Below are 22454 nucleotides of genomic sequence, written 5' to 3'. Positions count from 1 at the left end.
GGAGAACTGTCAAATCCCCAGTCATAGATCAAGAAGGATGAATTTTAAAATGGCTAGGCAATTAGCTAAAATAAAACTAAATTCCAAAAATTCACATTTTTCCGTTACTTTAGTAAAACTATGTTAGTGGAATGATTATGAGGCCTATATCTTGGATTCTTGAGCTAAAGAAAGAAATATACTCTTTACTTACCTGCGTAGTGTCGAAAGTTTTAATTTCTTTTTGTAAGATGTATTTACCTCCATGGATAAAAGTTTCTATTAAACTTCAAAGGAATCAAAGAATTATAGATGGTGTAGTTTTTAGAGGTTCTCACCTGAGTAAAGAAGGGTAGAAATGTGATATGCAAGAAAGCCAATGCAATGGTTGCTTGAAAAATGGCTTTAAGGAATCTGAGGCAGAATCGTCCATGCCATGCTGAAAAGTCCTAGGGAAATAAAAATCATTATTTCAGAATAGACAGGGGACATTAACTATGAAGACCATCAAAATTTATTTTTCCTTAGTATTCAAAGTTAATGATTTTACACAAAACAATATTGTGCTAGAATGGACAATGCACCCACTTCATCCACTTGGTATTTACAACTTAATAAGTGATTCAGAGGCCTCTCTGCAACAACCCTTACACTTGGGAAGGTATGACAATACCATTATCATTTAATTTAAAAAATTCCCATTATAAAATTTGTCAAAAATAAATGTATGAAGAATAGTAAAATGAATACCACGTATGTCTCCCTCCCTCAACCTGAATCCAATAAATGTCAATATTTTGTCATTTTTGCTTCATTAATGCAAAAATGTTTAGCATAAAGGTACCTCTTTTTATTCTTTAAAGTGATTTATAAATACTAAACAATTAATGAGAATTTACAATTAATTTTGTATGCTCCTAAGGGCCTACAGAAGGCGGGTAAAGAAGAATTTAACTGTAAAATATACGACTGTGATTTCAAAATTAGAACAATTTGGCCAGAATATCTGGTCTACAACTATCTTTGGAGAAGTAACTATAACATTTTTCTAAGTTGGCCCAAATTCAACAATAAATCTTGAGGTAATAAGAAAGGATTTGTTACATAAAATCTTTAGTAGATAGCTTGGCTAATAAAATTTTTATAATAACAGAAGACTATATTTGCCTACATGGAGTTAAGAGTCACAACTGGGAACATTTTAGAAATAGAATTGTTTGTAGTGGTGCTATCTCTCTTCATCTAAAGTACAGTAGCAATAGCATCTTTTAAATAATAGGTAGAACGGAATTTGACTCTGAAAACCCACCCCTCTCTTTTCATCCTACAGCCTGCTTCTTGTATCCTCACGTTTCCAAATTTGACCTGCCTCTCCACTGTTTGTCTCGCCAAGTAGAACACCTTCTAATTAAATACATGTTGACATTTTTTTAGATTTTTAATAGATCATCTCCTCTTTGAAAGCCATTTCCTCACTAAATTTCAGATAGAACAAAATTCCATAAATAGGCTTCAAAATGAGGCTGTCCTATTTCCATCCCATACCTTCCACTGTGTGAACTAGAGAAGCAAGCATGAGCTAGGTCAGGACACCAGGACATGCTTTTCTAAGGAGTCTGGACTTTGTATTAGCAATGAGGAATCACTGAAGAGTTTATAGCATAAGAGTTTTATCAGCTATTTTACATTTTAGGAAACTCACTTGTGCACTAGTGAGGAGAGCTGATTGGAGATTAGGGCTGGAGGAAGGGAGATAATGAAGATGATATTTCGGTAGACCAGGCAGAAGAAGACAAAGTCCTAAACCAAAGTAAGAAGCATAAGAGAGTGTGTGTATGGGACAAATATAAAAAGAAATAAAATTAATAGAATTAACAATATTCATTCTCTAATGATATGGGGATGGAGGCAGCAAAAGGGAGGAGGTAGAAGGCAGAAGGGTTAAGATAAAAGAAGTCTGGACGACTTGCAGGTGCTTTCCTTAGTTTTAGATATGCTGAGGGGGTTGCAGACTCCAATAGGAATTTGGATTTACTGATCCAGCATATACAAGAGACATTTGGATTGATGATACTGATATGTAAGTCACTAGCATAATGGTGAAGCCATGGGAATGGGTGAATTCACCCAAAGAAACAGTGTAAGATGAAAAGATGGACAAGGATGGAACTCTGGAACACACCAACATTTAAAGGGTGAGGTGAGAAAAAGAAGCACTCAAATGAAGCAGAAGGAATCATCAGAGAAGTAGGCAAAGAGCCAGGAGAAGGTGATGTTAGGGTTAGAGAAATGGCCAATAGTGTCATAAGCTGCAGAGAGGGTAAGTGAATGGAGGGACAAAACTTGTAAAGTTAGCAATTGGGTGTGCATGGATGACCTAGCCCATGTGGTTTGTTTAGCATGATGAGGGCAGCTGCAGTATATTGAGTAAATGGTAGGTGCAAAAGTGGAGACAATGAGCACAAACTCTACTTTAGAAGGGAGGCACAGTAATAAAGATGGAATATTTTTTAATACAAGAGAGTCTTGGGGAGAAGAACCAGAGACTAAGGCCATGGCGTAGGAGGTAAATGTCATCAAGAGCTCAGGTTAAAAGATTTGCTATGGTTGGGAAAAAAGACTCACTGATCACCAGTCAAAGGAAATAAAGGTAAGTAAGAATCAAGATAATTATTAAGAATGGAGATGAGAAGTTAAAGTACATACATGATGGTCTGGGTTTCTCAGAGAAGTAAAGGAGAAGGCCACCTTCTAGCAACTAGTGGGATGGGACAAGGTGGAGGGTTTGGCCAAAGTGAAGAAGGATGAAAGAGGGGGCTACCCAGAGACAGGACAAGGGGTAGGATTGTCAAAGGGTACAAAAGCACAGCTGAGTGATTTTTGCCAACAGTGTTCCAGAGGCTGAACAGAGAGTCCAAGAGAGTGAGGGTGCAGGAGAGGGACACGCACTAGCAAGGGAGCTAGGAAGAGGAAGGTGCTGGTATAATGTGAGAGGAGGTACAGTTAAGGAGTCTGGAAAAAAAGGCTGTCTCAAAGAAAGTGACGTACTTGGGGAAAAGGATGGGACAAGAGCTGGGTTTGATGAGAGAGAAGGAGGAACTAGAGGCTGTGGTATCATAGCCTCTGCCTACTTTTCCACCTACCTCTTTGAGCCCTTTACATAAATCCCCATTTGTCCAGTTACCTGCAGGGGGTAGGGGGCACCTTATTTCTCCAAGAATGAATACCTTACCTAGAATGCCCTCTCTGCCATGTTCAACTGGCTCCATAGATGGCTCTACCTCAAAACCTTATCTGATAAGTCTTCCCTGACCACCCTGTCTAAAATATTCCCCTTCTCACCACTCTATCCCTCGCTAGGCCCTTATTTGGCTTTGCTTCTTCTTAGGACTTAACTCTACCTCTGATCCTTTTACATTCACTTTTTGCTGCCCGCTCCATACCCAAGGGGAGGGTCATGGAAGATCATAAATGCACCTGCCTGAGTGTGTGCAGGACCTCTGGAGCCAGATAGCCTGGGTGTGTATCTTGGGTGGGCTCTTTATTAGATGTGTAATGTTGTTTGGCAATTAATTTTGCTTCAGTTTTCTCATTTGTAAGATGGGGATAATAATAATCACCTCACAGGGTCAGTGTGATGATTGAGATAATGCATAAAAGCCTTTAGCAAAGTGCCTTGTACATAATAAGGGCTCAACAAATGTAAGGTAGTATCAGTATGATAACGGCAGTTGCAAATACTTCTTAAGAAGGTCTACAACTACCTCAGAACTGACATGGAATTCCTAATAGTCTACACAGTTGTCTAGGTACAGTTTTATTCTCAAGATTAGAAAAAATAAGGGAGGATCTAATAATAATGGAATGGTTATTTGGTGCCAAAATTTCTTAGGCTACAAACCATTGGCAATGCAATACTTCCCAGAGCATTTCTGCCAGTCCCTAAACTCTTTTCCTCCACTGAGAGTTGTACTGGTAATAGTAAGGTTATTTGGCGATAATGAAATATTACGGCAGATGTTTATGGTCTCAGAGGGGGTGGGATCTGTATGAGCATTTAATTCCACAGCAAGATCCCAAATTAGTTTCATTATTCTGGAGAGTATAACAGGGTGAAAATTGGCCTACAAGCCTCCATGGGAGAATGAAATGATGATCTAGCTATTAGATAACCTCTAATGATGTTTTGGTATACAGTTAAAAGAGAAGATGCTCTAAATAAATCATAGTGGAGAGTAAAATACAATCATATGAGCCACAGAATTACATTTTCCACAAGACATAAAAGAATTTTGATATATCAAATGTGAATACTCCTTTAAAATAATTAATTGTCCATAGGTTGAAGCAGAATACATTTCTTCACATTTCCAAATTAGCGGCCTGTAAAGACAGCTTTGCTTAAAGGGAAAAATACAAATTTGGGGAAACACCTTGCCTTTGCCTTTCCTCCAACATCATGCCCCTTCTCTATTACTAACATCATACTGGCTCTGGACTGATCACACCACCCGACGTGAGCACACTATCCCAGATTCTGTCTCTTCTGGGTCCCTGATCTACAATTATGTTGCCTTCCTTCCTTTTTTCATTATCAAAACTGATTGACTCCTTGAGCTTATGTAGCCAGCTGCTGCTAGCATGAAATAAATTCAGTGCACATCAAAAGTGAGATAAACTGATATGCTAAAATGAGTTAGCTGGGTTTTATGCTTCTCTTGTGCCACCCTGCTTTTGGCTGCCCTCCCAGAAGAAATGTATCTCATAATATGATGCTAACGGAATAAATCTCCAGGATGGAATAGAGGTAGCCCAAGGATGTAAGTTCCACAGGGGCAGAGGGGTCAGGTCAGATGTCTTATATCATCTGTGGCTACCATGGTGCCAAACCCATTGGAGGTACGCAATAAATAAAAATAACAAGAGAAGATCATAACTTCAGAAGAAGTAGAATTAGGCTTGAAGCTGAACTATTGAGACAACACTGGAATACTTGAGATAACTGAGGACGTATGAGACTTTCTGATGCCCCTAAAATCATAGCCAACTAACCATGAATATGCAGAGATAACCAAATTCAATCTACTTCACCATTTTAAACATAATTCTAAGTCACTGCTTTTCTTTCATAAAGCAGTGTTACCCCTGGGACTATAAGTTGCTGCCTCAATGTCATTAACTTTAAGACACAAGGTAAGATACTTGGAGTACAGTATGGTTCCCTGCATTTCTCCTGCCCCTGGCTTGTGTTTCTTATGATGAAAATAACTCTTTGAGGTTAGAAAATGATGATTTGAAGTTAGAAAATGACTGGCACAATGCTTGGCCTATAGAAAGTACACTGTAAATACTGGTTAAAAAAAAAAAAGGAGTGAATAAATAGAAGGTATTGTCAGACCCTGCTTAGTAGAAAGGAGGATGAATTTGGGGGGCATCTGTGAAGTCAGTCTTGGGTGGTACACAGACAAAGCGCAGACTGAGAACAGGACATATGGTGAAGAGACTGAACCAGACTTGACCCCAGAGTACAGGGCAGGAACCAGCTAGTCAGAGATTCAGGGCACTGGTCTTCTCCAAAATTAACAACTAGCCGTTTACCAATGTTTTACCTTATTAAGACCACACATAAAGCTGTTTGATTTTAGTTCTTTCTTTTGATAGAGATTTCCCTCAAAAATAATGTTTAGAGGGAAGAGTACAAAGGGAGTCATTTAATCTAAACAAAATGGCTAAGAGAACTACCTCTATTTTCTGGATCATTTTGCATTCTGCCAGACACCTTCTTTTTTTACATTTTACATACTTTTATTTCTATTTCCATCTAATCTATATTCATTTTTAACAGCTTTATTGAGATATATAATTCACATACCACAAAATTTACTCATTTTAAGTACACAACTAAATGATTTCTACTATATTCAGAGCTGGGCAACTTTCACCACTATCTAATTTTATAACATTTTAATTAGGCTCAGAAGAAACCCTGTACCCATTAGCAGGTACTATCCATTCTCCCCTCCTCTCAGCCTCTGACAACCATTAATCTACTCTCTGTCTCTGTGGATTTGCTTATTCTGGAAGTTTCTAGTAAACTGAGTCACACAATATGTGCTCTCACATGTCTGGCTTTCTTCACTTAGCATGCAGGTTTTGAAGTTCATCCCTGTTGCAGCATCTGTCAGTACTCCATTTCTTTTCTTTCTTTTTTTTTTTTTTGTGGTACGCGGGCCTCTCACTGTTGTGGCCTGTCCCGTTGCGGAGCACAGGCTCCGGACACGCAGGCTCAGCGGCCATGGCTCACGGGCCCAGCCGCTCCGCGACATGTGGGATCCTCCTGGACCGGGGCACGAACCCGTGTCCCCTGCATCGGCAGGCGGACTCTCAACCACTGCGCCACCAGGGAAGCCCAGTACTCCATTTCTTTTTATGGCTGAATAATATTCTACTGGATGTATATGCCACATATTGTTCTCTATTCACCAGCTGATGGACATTTGGGTTCTTCCCACTTTGTGCTGCTATGAACACTTGTGTACAAATCTTTACATGGACATATGTTTGCATTTCTTTTGTGTACATACCTAGGAGTAAAATTACTGCGTCATAGGGCCATATGCTCAACATTTTATATGAGCATCCCTATGCTTGACATTTTGAGGAACTACCTGTTTCGAGCGTGCCAGACATGCTTGAAGTATGAAAAACAAAGTTTTAGTCCAACACTTTCTGTTTTGTAAGGGACAGTGAAATAATTTCATATAACTGAAGAAATAAACAAGCTAAGACAATAACTTTAAAACACCTAGTACTAGTTTGAAACTGAACTACAGACAAAGCACTGAAATACCTTAGAGTTTAGTGATTCAAAAGCCATGAGAATGATAACAAGTGAACCCCAAAAGATAGGTCTGCTGTTCCTTGGCTTAGTGATCAACATTCTGGCCTATTGCTGATGACTCCAACCTTTGCCTGGTATGTTGGTACTTGTACTGAAATTCATTCTTCCATGTTATTAAATGATGTAACATTGGGGACAATCAACTTTCAAAAATTTTCCATTTTTAGTTTTTATATAACACATCAAAATATTCTGGAGATATAACATTCAATTTTAACATTAAAAATTTTTTCAGACTTTCCTAAATTACTCGGGGGTGAATATTTCATCTTGTTCACTGCTGTATCCTTTGTGTTTAATCCTGGTGCTTAATTATAGGGCCTAGGGAGGCAACAACATTTGTCGAATTGAAACTAAATTGCATTTACCTAAAATTCTAAAAATTAATTTTAATTTGCTATATTAAAACTAACATTCTACACAAGCAAAATGCAATACGTGAAATCACTGTCTGGGTATGTGTGTGAACGTGCATATTGAGTACACTTCTGAAAGTGCAGCTTAACTGCCTTTACAGAAGAAGATAAGTATAACTACACGTGATAAGCATTTTGGAAAATACATGGTGAATGTTTTCTGTTTCAGCAGGTTTCTTTCCCTGGAGGACAAAGGGAGTACTCCTTTTACAACATTCTAACAGAAATCTTCAAAGGAGAGTTAAAAAAGAACACACATTTTTGCAAACAGGCTTCATTCTTTCTGAAAAGATTTAAAAATCTTATTTCTGCCCTGGGATTTAGTAGTCCTATGCTAAGCTCAGGAAGGAAAATACAGTCAGTTTATCTGTCAGAACTACTTGGAATAAAGGCACTCACCTTCAAAAAAGGTATATCACATAGAGTAACAAATGTCAGGCATAGTTAATAAAAATTCAATGCTATCAACATCTGATTGCTACTCTTCACCAATTCCTCAAAGCATACAGTTTAATTTTTAAATGTGAGACAGAGATACAATTTTTTTCTAAAATACTAATAATATGACAACTTCATATCCTGGCTGTGAAAAGAAGCTAATAAATAAGTCAATAGGGTTCTTGCAACATACACACACTTTTTTTTCCTATTTGGTGAGGAACATGCTGCCTTGTAGATTTTCTTTGTCAATACAAAGAGAAATATATTTTAAAGATTAGATTTATACTTTAGGAAAGCAATAATAAATTTTATATCAACATGAATGGATACAATCTGTGAAAATTCTTATGATCTGAGAAATAATAAAAAAATTAAAGTATGTATAGAATTTTGTTCATGCTTCAAAGCAATACCACTATCTATGTTTTATATTAAGAAAACCAGAGGCAGTGCTTGGTATAAAATGTTCTGCAATCCTGGTTGAAATTAGCAATTTAAATTTGTTGAATGAGGTTACAGTGCAATATCTAATGCACAAATCACAGAGATTTGAATACTTGCATAGTTGTTTTAAAATGTATCAAAAGGCCACAGGTTAACAATAATGAATGTGTGTTATATTATCATTATTAAAATATGCAATCTTTTATAATAATTTATTTGTTTTACAAATGCATTGGGGGGTTAAAATTTTTCTATTCGTCTGTGACAGACCATGAAATTCAATATTGCTCACCATGACCAATCCATGAAATTTGTCAACTTTGTTCCTGATTTTCACAGGGCCTTCCCCTTAGATGAAATGACCCATTGAACTAAGAGCATAGTAATTTTTTCATCTATGGTAAATCAGTTTAGTTTACTAGGATTTATTATAGGCTTCAGACCTTGAGCTTTTTATGATTATGCACCATTATGTACATAATCCCAAATTTATGGCAATTTATCTCACTATTTCTTTCCCTTTCTGAAAGAATTCTCCATTTCTAAAATGAGTTCTCAATGGTAAGGTTGCCAGAAGAAGCAATCTGTAAACAGTGGGTCTGTTGAAAGTCAAGGAGTGGGTGAAAATTATAGGGAAATTGAAATCAAACTTGTTAATTACTCTTAGAATTTCTAACACAAAAGTCTTAAAATTTACTGAAAATCAAGATTTATATATTGCCTTTACCAGCATAGTGCAGAAACATACTTTACCTAATTTATTCTAAGAAACAGAAATGTGTATAATTTTTACTATCCAAGAAACTAAGAATATGCAATATCTAGTCTTTCAAGATAAAGTGACTATTTTGGAGGAGGGTTTAAACAAAATTATATTAACGTTTTATTACAAGATTTACTCTAATCTCTTTTATAATATTATAAATTTGAATGAAATAAACCAGAAAAGTAGTTCAAAATTTTTAATTTCCCTAAATCTTATTTGTTTAGCTAAGTAAAATATTTCAACATTTAAAACATGTAATTACTTGTTCCTATTTCCACTGACTGCCATTACTAGCTCAGTCACTAAAGTCTAATACTAAAAATGCAAATCTATGGCAGAGTAACTGAAAGTATGGGACCATGAGATCTCTTCCAGATTTGAGAATATTTTATTTTATTTATTTTTTTTGGCCGCACTACACAGCATGTGGGATCTTAGTTCCCTGACCAGGGATCGAACCCACGCCCCCCTGCAGTGGAAGTACAGAGTCTTAACCACTGGACCACCAAGGAAGTCCCTTGAGAATATTTTACAATCATTTAAAAATATTTTTTTATTAGAGAAAATCACTTTATATCAAATTAAAAATTAAAAAATATTTTTAAAAGACACACAGAGCCATTGGATATGATTTATTATTTCACAGAGTAATCAAGCTATGACTGAAATAACCAATCCATTAATATAATTTGATCATTTAAACAACTCAAATAGTGATGCTCGAAATGATCCTGCTTGTATTGGAGCCTTATCAACTGAATAGGATCGACCAATAGGGATATACCACATTACTAGGACCAAATTACTCTGAGAATGAAGAAACCCTTGTTGGTTAGTGTTTGTTTTGTAAAATGGCTCACCTCATGTCAAAAACGCACTTCAATAAATTTCTACTTGCTACTTCACACAATTCAGTAAGTATCATGAAAATAACTCTGTTAAATCACATTAATTTATATATCATAATAGCTAAAAAGAAAATATATTTGATACTTACTGGTATAATTCAGTTAGTGGTGAAGTCAAAATGACTAATGTTGTGAAGAGATTATTACAATGGGTATGAATTTTTAAAATTTTATCATCTACATACTCATGAGGATTCAAAAGCTTCTGTACAGATGTGCAAACTGACCATAACATGTTCTCAGTGCATATTAAAATTGTTGTGACATCAAGTCTGTTGGAAAGAAAAAGAAGAAAATCATGTTAAAATTGTTTTTCTGCTTGGTATATACACTATCATCCATAGCTATTATATTAAGAATATGTAAGAATAGATATATTTAGTTAGCTATCAGAGCTTCAGAGATCAAAAACAGATAGACAGCATCAAAGATAGCTTTTGAGTTTCCAAGTGTTAGCTGACCCATAATACCATTCATTGTCTTTAGGAATAGTGAAGTCTATAGTAGTGAAGTGTTTCAGGAGTACTTCTTTTTGTTTTTTTTTAAATGTTTATTTTGCATTATCAAGATACTCTCCAAGAATCTCAAGAGACTTTCCTTCAGCAAAAGTCAACAATTAAATTCAGCAAAAGTCAGATTAAAAGAAAATTTGCTATTATCCATATATGCATGATAGGTAAAAATCTGATAGCAGGACAATTGTCCTCATCCGAGTACAAGGTGTCAAAAGAAAGTTACAAGATTGGGCAACATGTTCTCCCAGAAAGTGGAAGATGAGAAAAAATGACACCAGAAGTGCAAATGGAAAAGCTTATTGTTTCAGAAATTTCCAATATTAAATAAATTTGTGGCAAATATGCTATATTTTTTCTTATTCATAAACTCAGTTTTTGGTTTCTATCTTTCTTGAGTTTTAACAGCACTCCAAAGATCTGTTTAAAGACTATTTTGGTATATGACTAAATTGTACAGAGCTCAGTTAATTTCCTCTTTTTTTTCTTTTAAATTCAATGCTGAAGAAATAAAAGATGAAAGTTTTGAAGTGATAAGAAACAAATAAGTTTGAGGATCTTTTAAAATAACATTTTGGCTTCACATGTATTATATATAATACATGTATACATACATTAATAATATATAACATATTATATATAAATCATATATATGGTTTTGGTTATACAACAGTTGGAAGCTACTGGAATTCTAAAAGCATCAAGAATCACCCTTAGGAAGGTTTAATTATAGTTTGCATCCACTCATTCTAATTGCTAATTAAACAATTGCAAATCCAAGATATATATATACACACAGACACAAATGCACACATGCCTGCGAAATCTGATTTCCTCACTATCGATGCTTTAGAATTAACCATTCAAATAAAAGTATTTATTTATTTTACATATTAAAAACTAGGAGAGATAACTCTAGCTTTGCGTGGCATTTTTATGTAACTACCCAGAAAATAGAAACCAAAAGTCTCTATAGTACAGTTAATCAATTAAATATACTACCTATTTCATGAGCTAATAGTAAATCTGATTTCATAAGCATCTCATAATGGCTTGCCACCTCACAGTCAAAAGTGATTTAAGCTACATCAGGAAAAGAATGAAGGTATTCTTTGCTCTCAAAAGGAATTTTCCGTCTATTCTTCAGAGTTCAATGTTTTTTAAAAAAAAATGCTTGGTCAGTAATTCAAAACAGCCTGTTCAAAATACCATACTTATGGAACACTGTAGCAGGACCTAAATGCCCTTCAAATGCAGCATGCTTGATCAGAAAAATAATTCCTACTGGAAAAAAAATTAAAAAACCTCTGATGTCTTTCGGTTCCTCCTAACATATATCTGAAAAAAAAAATTTTATACCTAAAAGGCAGGTCTTAATCATATTAGCCAGAATGTTTGTAAAAACAAAAGCCTTTGCTTTGTACAGACCATTGCTGTCACGTAAGCACATTTTTGTAAAATTAATTGCCTAGATAACCCATAGAATTGGACTATAATTCAGTCTTTAATTTAAGACCCTGTGACTGCTACTCCTCATTTTCTGTGATTTCACATTTTGTTGAACTGGCTTTTAGTAATACATAATGAAAAGAAAAGGAAAAAAAATAAAGGAAAAGAGGAAAGAAGTAATTAGACTATATTAAGAGACAAATGATTAGACAAAAGAGTTTCCTTAATAAAGATTAACTACACTATTTAAAGACATTAAAAAAAACCCAAAAAAACAAAAATCCCCTGGTTGCCTAGAATTTCAAAGTCAAATTACTTCATCACAGCACTGATGCTTTCTTCTCCGTTTCAGGACCTTAATTTTCCCTCTTTATCTTATTTATTAACCTTTGGATATCTATGTCCTAGATTGTAATACATCTTGACTCACTCTTTAGAAACAAGTGGGTTTTATATACAATTTTAAGAAGAAAAAAGAACAAAGTTATTTTGATTCAAGTTCCACATTTCTACTTAAGTATCTCGGGAAAATTGAATATGATTTCCTTTCAGATGTTAGAAATGCGTTAAATATACAAGGAGCTATGTCATGAGACACAGAATTATATCCTGCTTTATACAAATGACAAAAAAGTTTTCTTAAAAAACAATGGTTTTCACAACTTCAATTACCTTATCTGTGGAGTTCTCTTATAACTGGGATGGGCCCGAGCATATCTGGAGGCCAGGAGACCCAAAGATTTCTCCAGCACTTCTGCTAGAATCTCCTGGGCTAACTTAGGGGGCAGAATGGTCCAGAGATCGTGATGAAGCGCCCAGAAGAAATAATGCCACATCTGGAGCGAGAAGGAGCATCTTTCCCCCTAGCAAAACCACCACACATTAAAAAAGACAATCACATCTTCCAAAATATCAGTTTGCTTCCTATGAACCTAATTAGTTCAGGCTGAAAGGAAATAGCTGGAGAGTTTGACACACTAGATGACCAAGAAAGATTTTTGACAACATGTAAAACATCCTTATTGACAAAGGAACATATGTTTTATTTCAATTATGAGACCAGACATTCTCGTGCAAATCCAGACCACAAGCATTAAACCTAGCATAGCCTTGATTTACCTACTCCTGGTCTAGAGTTTAAAATTTACTTTAAAATAACTGTCTTGGGCTTCCCTGGTGGCGCAGTGGTTGAGAGTCCGCCTGCCGATGCGGGGGACACGGGTTCGTGCCCCGGTCCAGGAGGATCCCACATGCCGCGGAGCGGCTGGGCCCGTGAGCCATGGCCGCTGAGCCTGCGCATCCGGAGCCTGTGCTCCGCAACGGGAGAGGCCACAGCGGTGAGAGGCCCGCGTACCGCAAAAATAATAATAATAATTGTCTTTATAGCTGCTAACCAAAGTCATGCTAGTTTAAGATACTGGGCCAATTCCTCGAAAATTAAAATTTATTAATTTAAATTGTTTATGGATGTATATGGATTATTAGCATCATTGAGATCATTTTACAAACGTTTTAGATTTCACACTGCAATGAAATGACAGGAGCAAAAATAAACTTACATACTATCATAAACTTACATATTATCAACATGCATGAAAACAAAGGGGGTGGGTAACTATCAAAGACTATATTAGGCTATTTCATCCATGGAGTTTTAACAATACTAGAAACAGTAACATAGTCTGATTTTTGCAAGATTTTGTAAAGTCTAGGCATATGTTATCATCATTTCTTAGTATTTGTACAGTACTTTATACTTCCAAAGGGCCAGATTTTCATTCCCTTCCACCCCGGTACAGACCTCTTCTCTGTGCCAAATTTTCCCTGACCACAGAGTGAGACCCAACAGCAGCCAAAGACAAGGAAAACAGGCAGAAATGAGAAGGTAGCCTCAAGTGAATTACAACCCTTAATTAGTTCACATGCTCTCAGGGAGGTATGCTAGTGTTTCCTCATTTTCTTCAGACCAGAGTAAAAGATTATTTGAAATAGATTATTTGAAGTTTGAAGAATGTGTTCTTCAAACACTATCCTGATTATATGTTACTGTATCAAAAGTTAAACGAGAAAAACTTCCAATTTATCTCTAAGTAATCCTCTTGGACTTAAAATTTCTGCTTCGCCCACTACTTATATTTCTCAAACAAATGTCATCTTTTTATTTTTTTCAGGATAGTTTTAGTTTTCATTCTTTTTTTAATATAAATTTATTTTATTTTATTTATTTTTGGCTGCATTGTGTCTTTGTTGCTGCGTGCGGGCTTTCTCTAGTTGCAGGGAGCAGGGGCTACTCTTCATTGCGGTGCTCAGGCTTCTCAATGCGGTGTCTTCAGCTGTTGCAGAGCACAGGCTCTAGGCGCGTGGGCTTCCGTAGTTGTGGCTTGTGGGCTCTAGAGCACAGGCTCAGTAGTTGTGGCGCGCGGGCTTAGTTGCTCCGCAGCACGTGGGATCTTCCCGGACCAGGGCTCGAACCCATGTCCCTTGCACTGGCAGGCGGACTCTTAACCACTATGCCACCAGGGAAGCCCAAACAAATGTCATCTTAAAAAAAGTCTGCTCTTCTCCTATACCTAAAGTTGATCATTTCTTAGGTGGATACTCCTTACGTATCATTCTCCTGGTAATTTCTTTGATTAGTAAAATCTTTTGTAGTTACTGTAATAATAACAATCTATAGTTATTATCTATTGACTTACAAATGGAGTTTATAAATGAGTAGAATTATTCTCCTTGGGTGGCAAACTTGGATATCAAACTGTCAAAGACTCAAGTTCAAACTGGTGGGGACTTTGACCACTTCTGATTTCCTGACTAGATGTACATGAAAACCATTTAAGAAAAAAACAGAATTACAAAATTAATGCAGAAGTAGCAAAATTATAGTTGCTTATATTTTCTTTGTTGTGTGTTCTGTGATAAAGAATGCTTTAAAAAATTTCCTCAAGTAAGAAAGTAATTTTAATGCTTGATTTTCTTTATTACTTTCTGTGTTGTGTGTTAATTAAAGCAAAACCAACCCAACCCATGTCATAACTGGCCTGAATGATTTACATTTTCTCCGTGGCAATGGGTGGATGCCTATAATAACATGGCCAACATGATTTCTCATATTTTTCAAAATATAAAAAAACAATTTCCTTAATAGCTACCTTTTAGCAATAAATGAGAAAATAAAAATAACTTTAGGCACACAGATTTCTTCTCCTAAAGTAAAATATACCTATTTTTAAGACTTTTAAAAATATAAACGTCATGTTTACTTAAAGACATTCCAAGCTGGTCACCTTTCTCACAATTTTCTTCAAAATGTGTATAAGTTCAATGTATGCAAGGGCTTTCTTTAAACTAAATGTGATTCATTTATTTTTCTGACCTGTTTCCCTCTTTGTTGTCATTTCAAAAGTATTCTGCTAGTAAACATCTGTTATTTTTGTAGACCCACTATAAGGTAAACATATGTGAGCTTTTATTTAGATTATATATCAGGAAACAAGCAGCTGGGCTTTATTATATAAGCCACTCAATATTATCTTTGAACAGGCAATTCTTTATTCTCTGACTATTAGAAAACACAAGTTGCTAAAATTGAGCAGATGTCAACTATACTAAAAGCTTAATTTTAAACATGTAATTTGAACACCCACTGTGCCATCTGACCAGCACCTCATCAGAAAGATACTGAACTCTTTGGCTCTCTCAACCTGACAGTTTAGAAAATGGAAATGATGTATCTAGGGCTCACTTGATATCACAAAATGTGAGCAAATATTGCTCCATATCTTTATAAATTTTTTCACTATTTCTTTACTACTCTCTGCACGTGGCGATAGGTTCCCCTGAGATCTCTATCCTACCCTTCCCCTCCAGTCAGGCAGATTTCATCTCCTCTCCTCTCAAAACAGCCCTGCCAAAAACATAGTAGTCCTGTTTCACACATCAGTTGGAATAATGGGGGAGCGGAGGAGAGAGGGGTATAGTAAACGGGATAAAACCAAGTCAGGGACTCCAGTTGTCAAAACAACTTAGCATCTGTGCTATTTTTAGAAGGTTCTTAGTTTTGGTAAATAGAAAAGCAGTATCACTTAATTTTTCTGAGCATAAATAACAACCACTAACTGCAATTAAATTGTAACTATTGACCATGTAAGTGAGTGTATGGAAGCTACAGTACCATGTAATCACAGGGTAGCTACCTCGTTATTTCTGTCTTAGAAGCTAAACTCTTGTCATAAGATCTAAAAGCTGCATGTTATGTGGTAATTTGTTTTTGTCTTTTTTTTTAAATACTTGGTAACTTCAATAACAGGTTCTCGATGCATCTACTTATTATTTATACTGTACAACTCTTCTACTTCCCAGTTTGCATAAGAGGAAACATAATACCCCTATGTTGGACATATAGTGAGAGACCTGTTCTTCAATGGAAACATTATATAAAATTGCTCATTAGTACACTGACACATTGAAATAGTTTGAAACATGAGATGGATTCGTTTTCAACCTCTCTGTTTACCTCAAGGCACATAAGGGAGCTGGGATGCTGCCAGGAGACGGGAAGACAGATACTTTTATTCTTATCTCAGGATACCAGCTGCACCATAGCACTTTCCCTTTTTCTTTCTGCTCACTGCTGTTTGAAGTATGTCAGGTTTGGAAAACCCTATATGGATGCTCTTGCAAAAAGAAAATGTATCTGGGAAGGGCCTCTAAAGGAGACCCTTTCTAAGACCCATGAAATCGTCTTAGAAAACGTGGAAAGCCCTTTTAAAAAGCTTCTAAGCTGCTCCTCTCTGTTGTGACAACATTTATTATGATAATAACAGGCATAAATGGAGCCACTGGAACCTTCAGTGTCAGGAAGGTGACAGGAGTGACTTCACTGAATAAAACTCCACTCTGTTTTTCTCAATACTCCATAGATATAATGTTTCACCCCACCCTGAAGTCAACTTCAAGGGATTTCAAGAGTTGTGGTTTATGTATAATCAATGGGATTCAGGGGAAGGGAAACTAATGAAGCCTGATGATGAATAATTTTAATTGATCCTGGCTTTGGTTGCACTGGGAATCATTAGGCTTTAATTCAGTAGAAATTTGGGATTTCAAAACATGGGTTAAATGAAAATAGGTAAGCTATAAATGATCAGATGGGTCTTAAAGCACACTCATAAGAACATAAAATAAGAAGGAAAAAATAAGTATAAAGAATAAAGCTGCTTAATAAAAAATATTTATCAAACACAGATGGAAATATATAACAAGAAAATAATGCAAGGATACCTATAACTGGTTCCTTTGAAAACAATATAAGGTTGTAGTATTTTGGCATTGTTTCTCTTTGAGTTTTCATTGTACCCCATTATATTCCAACTTATTATATAGCACTGAAACACTGCAGCTCAAATTAAGTTATTTTTACTTTTAAGCAGAAGGAGAGTTCTAATTATTTCAGGTTTTTAAAAACAGTGTTTTTCTAAGTACAGATTCAATATTTAAAAAACATTATCCTAACAGCCTTCGTGTGTCAGTACTGCCAAGCTCATGTTTCTAATTAGCCAGAAAGCAGGTAGGCAGTAAAACATATTTGTGTAAAAAAGGAGGGACAGTAAACTTAACTTCACACCTCATAAAAAGCTTTGTAGTCATCCCAGTGGTGGCTCTCAGCATCCTGTAAAATGCTTGTAGCACAAACTCTGACGCAGTAGTCCGTAACCTGAAACTGTAGAGTGTTGATGAATTCCTGATATCGTTGGACAGGTACCAGGAATATGGGTCTGTTCAGAGGGAATGATCAAAGAGACAGAGATTTAAGGCCTGTGCAGTAGGAGGTAACAATCTCCAGTACTACAAATGGTTTTGATTATTAGATATCAATCATTCATTTCCTCCTAATGCTGAAGTCTGCATCCACATTCACTTTCCAAAAAGAAAAAAAAAAAAAAAAATAGCTGGTCTTTGTTTTTCAAGTCCTTTGAAAATGTACATCTGCTGTTCCACAAATATGCACTTCAGCTTGAGACAAACTGCATTGTCAATACATCATTCAAAAATAAAAGTATTCTTTGTAAGCCTATTATTAGAGATCAGTGCATTATTTAGGCATTAGGTTATCGTTATTATAGAGAAAAACATGCATTTGTCAGAACCAACTTTTGTAAAGCTATCACACATCCCACAAACACACTCTTTTTATTTTAAAAATTGTAATTTTGTAGATGTCAATTATCTCATAAACTGTTTTACAATATTCTACAGAAATAAAGTGATTGCTGGCACATTTTGTTGATAAATTCAACAATCTGACTACTTAAGAGAATTAAAGAAATATCATAGTTATATCCTACAACAAGCCAAGTTTACTTCTATCTTCAGCTATTTTTAGTACACTCTCTTTGCTTCCTCTCATCACTACTAAGGGATTGCAAAGGCTAAATAAGGCATATAGACTAGATTCTTGGGCTCACACTGGACTGCCCAGTCTACATGCTCCCTTTGCAAGGGACTGTGCTCTCTTCTAGAGAGAAGCCAGATAGACCATGTGATAATACCTCTGGTCATTTTTCTTCTCTATCCAGAAAACATTTGGTCTTTTTGGACTACTAATACATGAAAATTATGACTGCCAGATGCTTCCTCTTCAACTATGAAGGATAGCTTATTATTAAATGGATGTTCTGAAATATGTTTACGTTCATCAATAAAATAGATTGAAATGCATCTCTTCTCTATGCCTGCTCCTAACATCTAGTTGGCCTAGGAACAAAAGAGAAGGGCATTTTCCACAAATATTGTTTTGTGTGACAAAAAGAAGTTTGTTTTTTTCCTTTTCAGTGTAGTCAGTACAATGTGCCTTACAGAATGGAAAGGGTTGGTTTGGTCATGTCATAACAACATGCCGAAAATAGTGCCTCCAGTTTAGAGAATGGGAAATGCAAGGGTCATCTGAGTGGGCCTTTAGAGGGAATGCCTATCCTTCTTACTATCCGTATATCTGGTTTAACACAACCCACGCTCTACCTTTTTGACATTTCCTAGTCAAGACAAATGAAAATAATTCACCATGTTAATTATTATTTTCTTCTTCTCAAATATTATTATCAAAATTCCACCTCTGTGATATCCAAAGATTACATGTTACTTTAAGAATGGCCATCAACTTAATATAAATGACACTCACTTCTTAGTATTTTCTTTCATCAAATTATCATATTGCATAAAATGCTGGAAGACATACACTGCCGTGGAGAGCAGCATGTACAAGTTTTTCAGGGGTGCTTTGGAAGGAAACTCCTTGCCTCTCTCTTGCAGTCTGGCCAGGACAGCTGTTGCCACTTTACAACAGGCCTCCACAAAGTTTGCTCTAATTTCCTGAAAAGAATCATCTCTGCATGCCAGAGCCAGTGGAAGGATTGTGTCAAGTTTTTCCATGATGTCAGAACAAAACTAGGGAGAAATAAATGTAGCACTGAGTTATTTGTATTCTGACAGCACCGTGTAATTTATGTACAGGGGAGCTAAATTCCAAAATAATGAATTTGGCATCAAACATAAATATAATGACACAACTTTATAATAATCGATTTCTCTGTTGTAGAAAGTTAAATGTTTTATTTCAAATAAAGAAATACCAAAATGATGCTCCTCTGTATATAACCGTCAAACCTTATGCTTACTAGAGAGACATTATGAAAAACTCATGAAATAGCTTTGTTACTTTTATTTGTAGTTAATAGAACTCAGAAAATATGTATCCATGCTTACATTATTTTAAACTTATTCCTGGGTTTTTTTTGCTAAATTTTCATGGAAGTATTTTTTTTAAATTAATCATCACAGATATATGAGGTTATATCAGTTTAACTTAAACAATCTAAAAGCATCAGAGACAACCTCATATAGCATCTTCTTATTGGTAAAGAGTCAGCAACTCTCAGAAGTGATGCACTTAGCTTTTTACTAGTTGTGAATTTACTCCTTCTTAATGGCAAAGGAGGCGTGATGGATGGATGGGAAGGCGCAACTTGCCTCCACTCCAGGTCGGCCAAAAGTGTTCCCTGGGGAATGTTCTGGAGCCTCAGGGTGGCAATAGGGGATTAAGGTCACCTTTCAAAACTCTCTTTCAAAAACATTTCAGGGGCTTCCCTGGTGGCGCAGTGGTTAAGAATCTGCCTGCCAATGCAGGGGACAAGGGTTCGAGCCCTGGTTCAGGAAGATCCCACATGCCGCAGAGCAACTGAGCCCGTGCACCACAGCTACTGAGCCTGTGCTCTGGAGCCCGCAAGCCACAACTACTGAGCCCACGTGCCACAACTACTGAAGCCCACACACCTAGAGCCTATGCTCCACAACAAGAGAAGCCACTGCAATGAGAAGCCAGTGCACCACAACGAAGAGTAGCCCCCGCTCTCTGCAACTAGAGAAAGCCCACGTACAGCAACAAAGACCCAATGCAGCCAAAAATAAATAAATAAATACATAAATTTATTTAAAAAAAAAATTTCAATGATACGTTGCTGACCTCACTGCGGACTTAATGCTGAGTAACTATATTTCTCTATTTCCGTAATTACTTCCTATTTTCTCAGTATGTTCTGTGACTCTCAGAACACAGATGCAAGACTGATGTTAAAGGAATGGTCACTAAGGTGTAAATAAAGATTTAAAAGTTGCCCAAACCAATAAAAGACAGTAACTCCTTCAACCTCCTAAATTTCTCCTGGAGTCATTCAAAGGTATAACCCAAACAAGCAGTTTCTCAGCCCCCCAGGAAGTCGCAGAGGCCCTCTCTTTAGTTACCTCAGATTCATGGAGCAAAAAGTTGGCAGCAGTTTTAAGTCATTTTTGCTAGCACAGTGGCCCATGGATACCAGAGAAGAAAACTGGTACTGGGTCAAGTGCCAAGTGTTTCCCAAGAGACTCCATCATTTTTCTATTGGTTCCCTTTGCAATGGCGTATATAAAAAAAAAAAAAAAAAAATCTCATATGCCAATCTAATTTGAAAGGATTTCATTTGATACTTGCCTTTGCAATTTTCTTTGGTTGGTCTGCCTCAGGAACCACACGGCTATCTTGCCAAACTTGCTGGACATTTACAAGGTTCAAAGCATAGCTCATAGCTGAAGACCTTTCATTCTGTTCCTGTTGGAGAATTTTTGCGGAAAAGTCTTCAATGGCTGTTGTTATACAATGTGCCATGGGAAGAGACACTTTTTTAAATGCACTTCTCCAGCCAAAATTTAGTAAAGTAGCCTGAAATATAAGTTTATATGAAGTTATATCGATCTTAACTCAACAAGTGTTGTTCTATTGTTACAGATATAAAAGTATTACTTTCATTCAGCATGTTGAATGTAGGTATTCTTTGATAAACTGTAAAAGCCATTCTTACAACCTAAAAATATTACCCAGTGAATAAAGCAATATACAAAAACATGTGCATTCTTTACACACAGTAATATACTGTCATTTCATTTTAATTCATCAGTGGATTTAATCAAAAACTTTTTGTTTTTTCAAAATTTAATCTCTTAAATATAGTTCAATAAAACCATCTTTATGAGAGCTGAAAGTTCCACTCACTATTTATCACATAAAGCAGCCTTTAAATTCAATATATTTAATAAAGCCTACATTAGATTTTTATAGTCTTTTTTACAGTTTATTGTTAACAAGTATTGCAACATACGACAGCATTTAATATTCAATCTTTTATTTCTTTTTCATTTTCAGAAATCCAGACAAGTCAAAAAAATAGCAATAAGAAATAAATTTCTCAGAGAAAATATACCATTGTGTGTTTCTAGATTTTTATTTCTTTAGAATTTTACTTAGTTTCTCCACCCACAAATTGGTAAGCGGCACTACTTTTGTTCCAGAAAATGAGGAATTAAAATGACCTGCATTGCTCTGTGTGTGGGGAGTGGGAGAGGCTGGGGCGGAGGGTGGTGGTGTTTTCTTTTTTTCTTTTGGTCTTTGGCTCATGTGGCGGTATGTTTACAAATGTATATTCCCCTCAAGTCCTCTAATGTTCTCTAAAGTATAAAAGCATTATAGATAGTAGGCTGAATCTACGCTTAGGATTAAACTTTTCCTGTTTTAGTGTAATCTTGTTTACAGCAATAATTTACCTACTCCAACTTCAGAAGACGCTAGGCTTGATATTCCTAACTGAATTACTTACTTTTCTGGATCTCAAGTTTTTTGTTGGAAAAATAAAAGAGCTGAACTGAATGATTTCTAGGGTCCCTTTCAGTCTAAAATTACGGAGATGATGATCATTAGCTTAATTTTCTTGTATACATAATCCCACTAAGCGTTAATTTAATGACTTTTTTTGTACTGCATATACATGCAGTACAAAGTAATAAAGGTGATTCATCTTCTAGAGCTAAAATTCTATGATCCCATAACTCTATAATCAGAAAAAGTGTCTCTCCTTCTCATTATGCTTATAATTAAGATGTAATTGAAATTTCCTTTCTAAGGTTTATTTGGACCTTTAACATCATAGGGCCTGCCTAAAGATACAACTCTCATTTTATTTTTACATAAAATGAATCAATAATTGAATCTACTCAGCTCACATAATTTCTTTTCTCATAAGTGAAACTTTGAAAGTGCCATGTGTATAGTTCTGT

At 35.8% G+C, this 22454-nt stretch overlaps 1 protein-coding gene across 1 annotated transcript in view; it reads right to left on the bottom strand.

Annotated features, from left to right (window-relative positions):
- The window catches only part of KIAA0825 (KIAA0825 ortholog), a 401025-nt gene that overhangs the window by 256202 nt on the left and 122369 nt on the right, over positions 1-22454 (bottom strand). The window contains exons 8-13 of the mRNA XM_060009154.1: positions 20839-21066; positions 18994-19259; positions 17440-17590; positions 12489-12679; positions 9945-10127; positions 318-428 (exon numbers count right to left, since the gene is read on the bottom strand). Coding sequence (XP_059865137.1) covers positions 318-428; positions 9945-10127; positions 12489-12679; positions 17440-17590; positions 18994-19259; positions 20839-21066 — 1130 coding nt within the window. The remainder of the gene's footprint in view (positions 1-317; positions 429-9944; positions 10128-12488; positions 12680-17439; positions 17591-18993; positions 19260-20838; positions 21067-22454) is intronic.

This window comes from Delphinus delphis, chromosome 3, assembly GCF_949987515.2.
Source record: "Delphinus delphis chromosome 3, mDelDel1.2, whole genome shotgun sequence".
Taxonomy (NCBI): Eukaryota; Metazoa; Chordata; class Mammalia; order Artiodactyla; family Delphinidae; genus Delphinus; species Delphinus delphis.
Note: the sequence above shows the minus strand (reverse complement) of the source record. Positions and strands in the feature narration are given on the sequence as shown.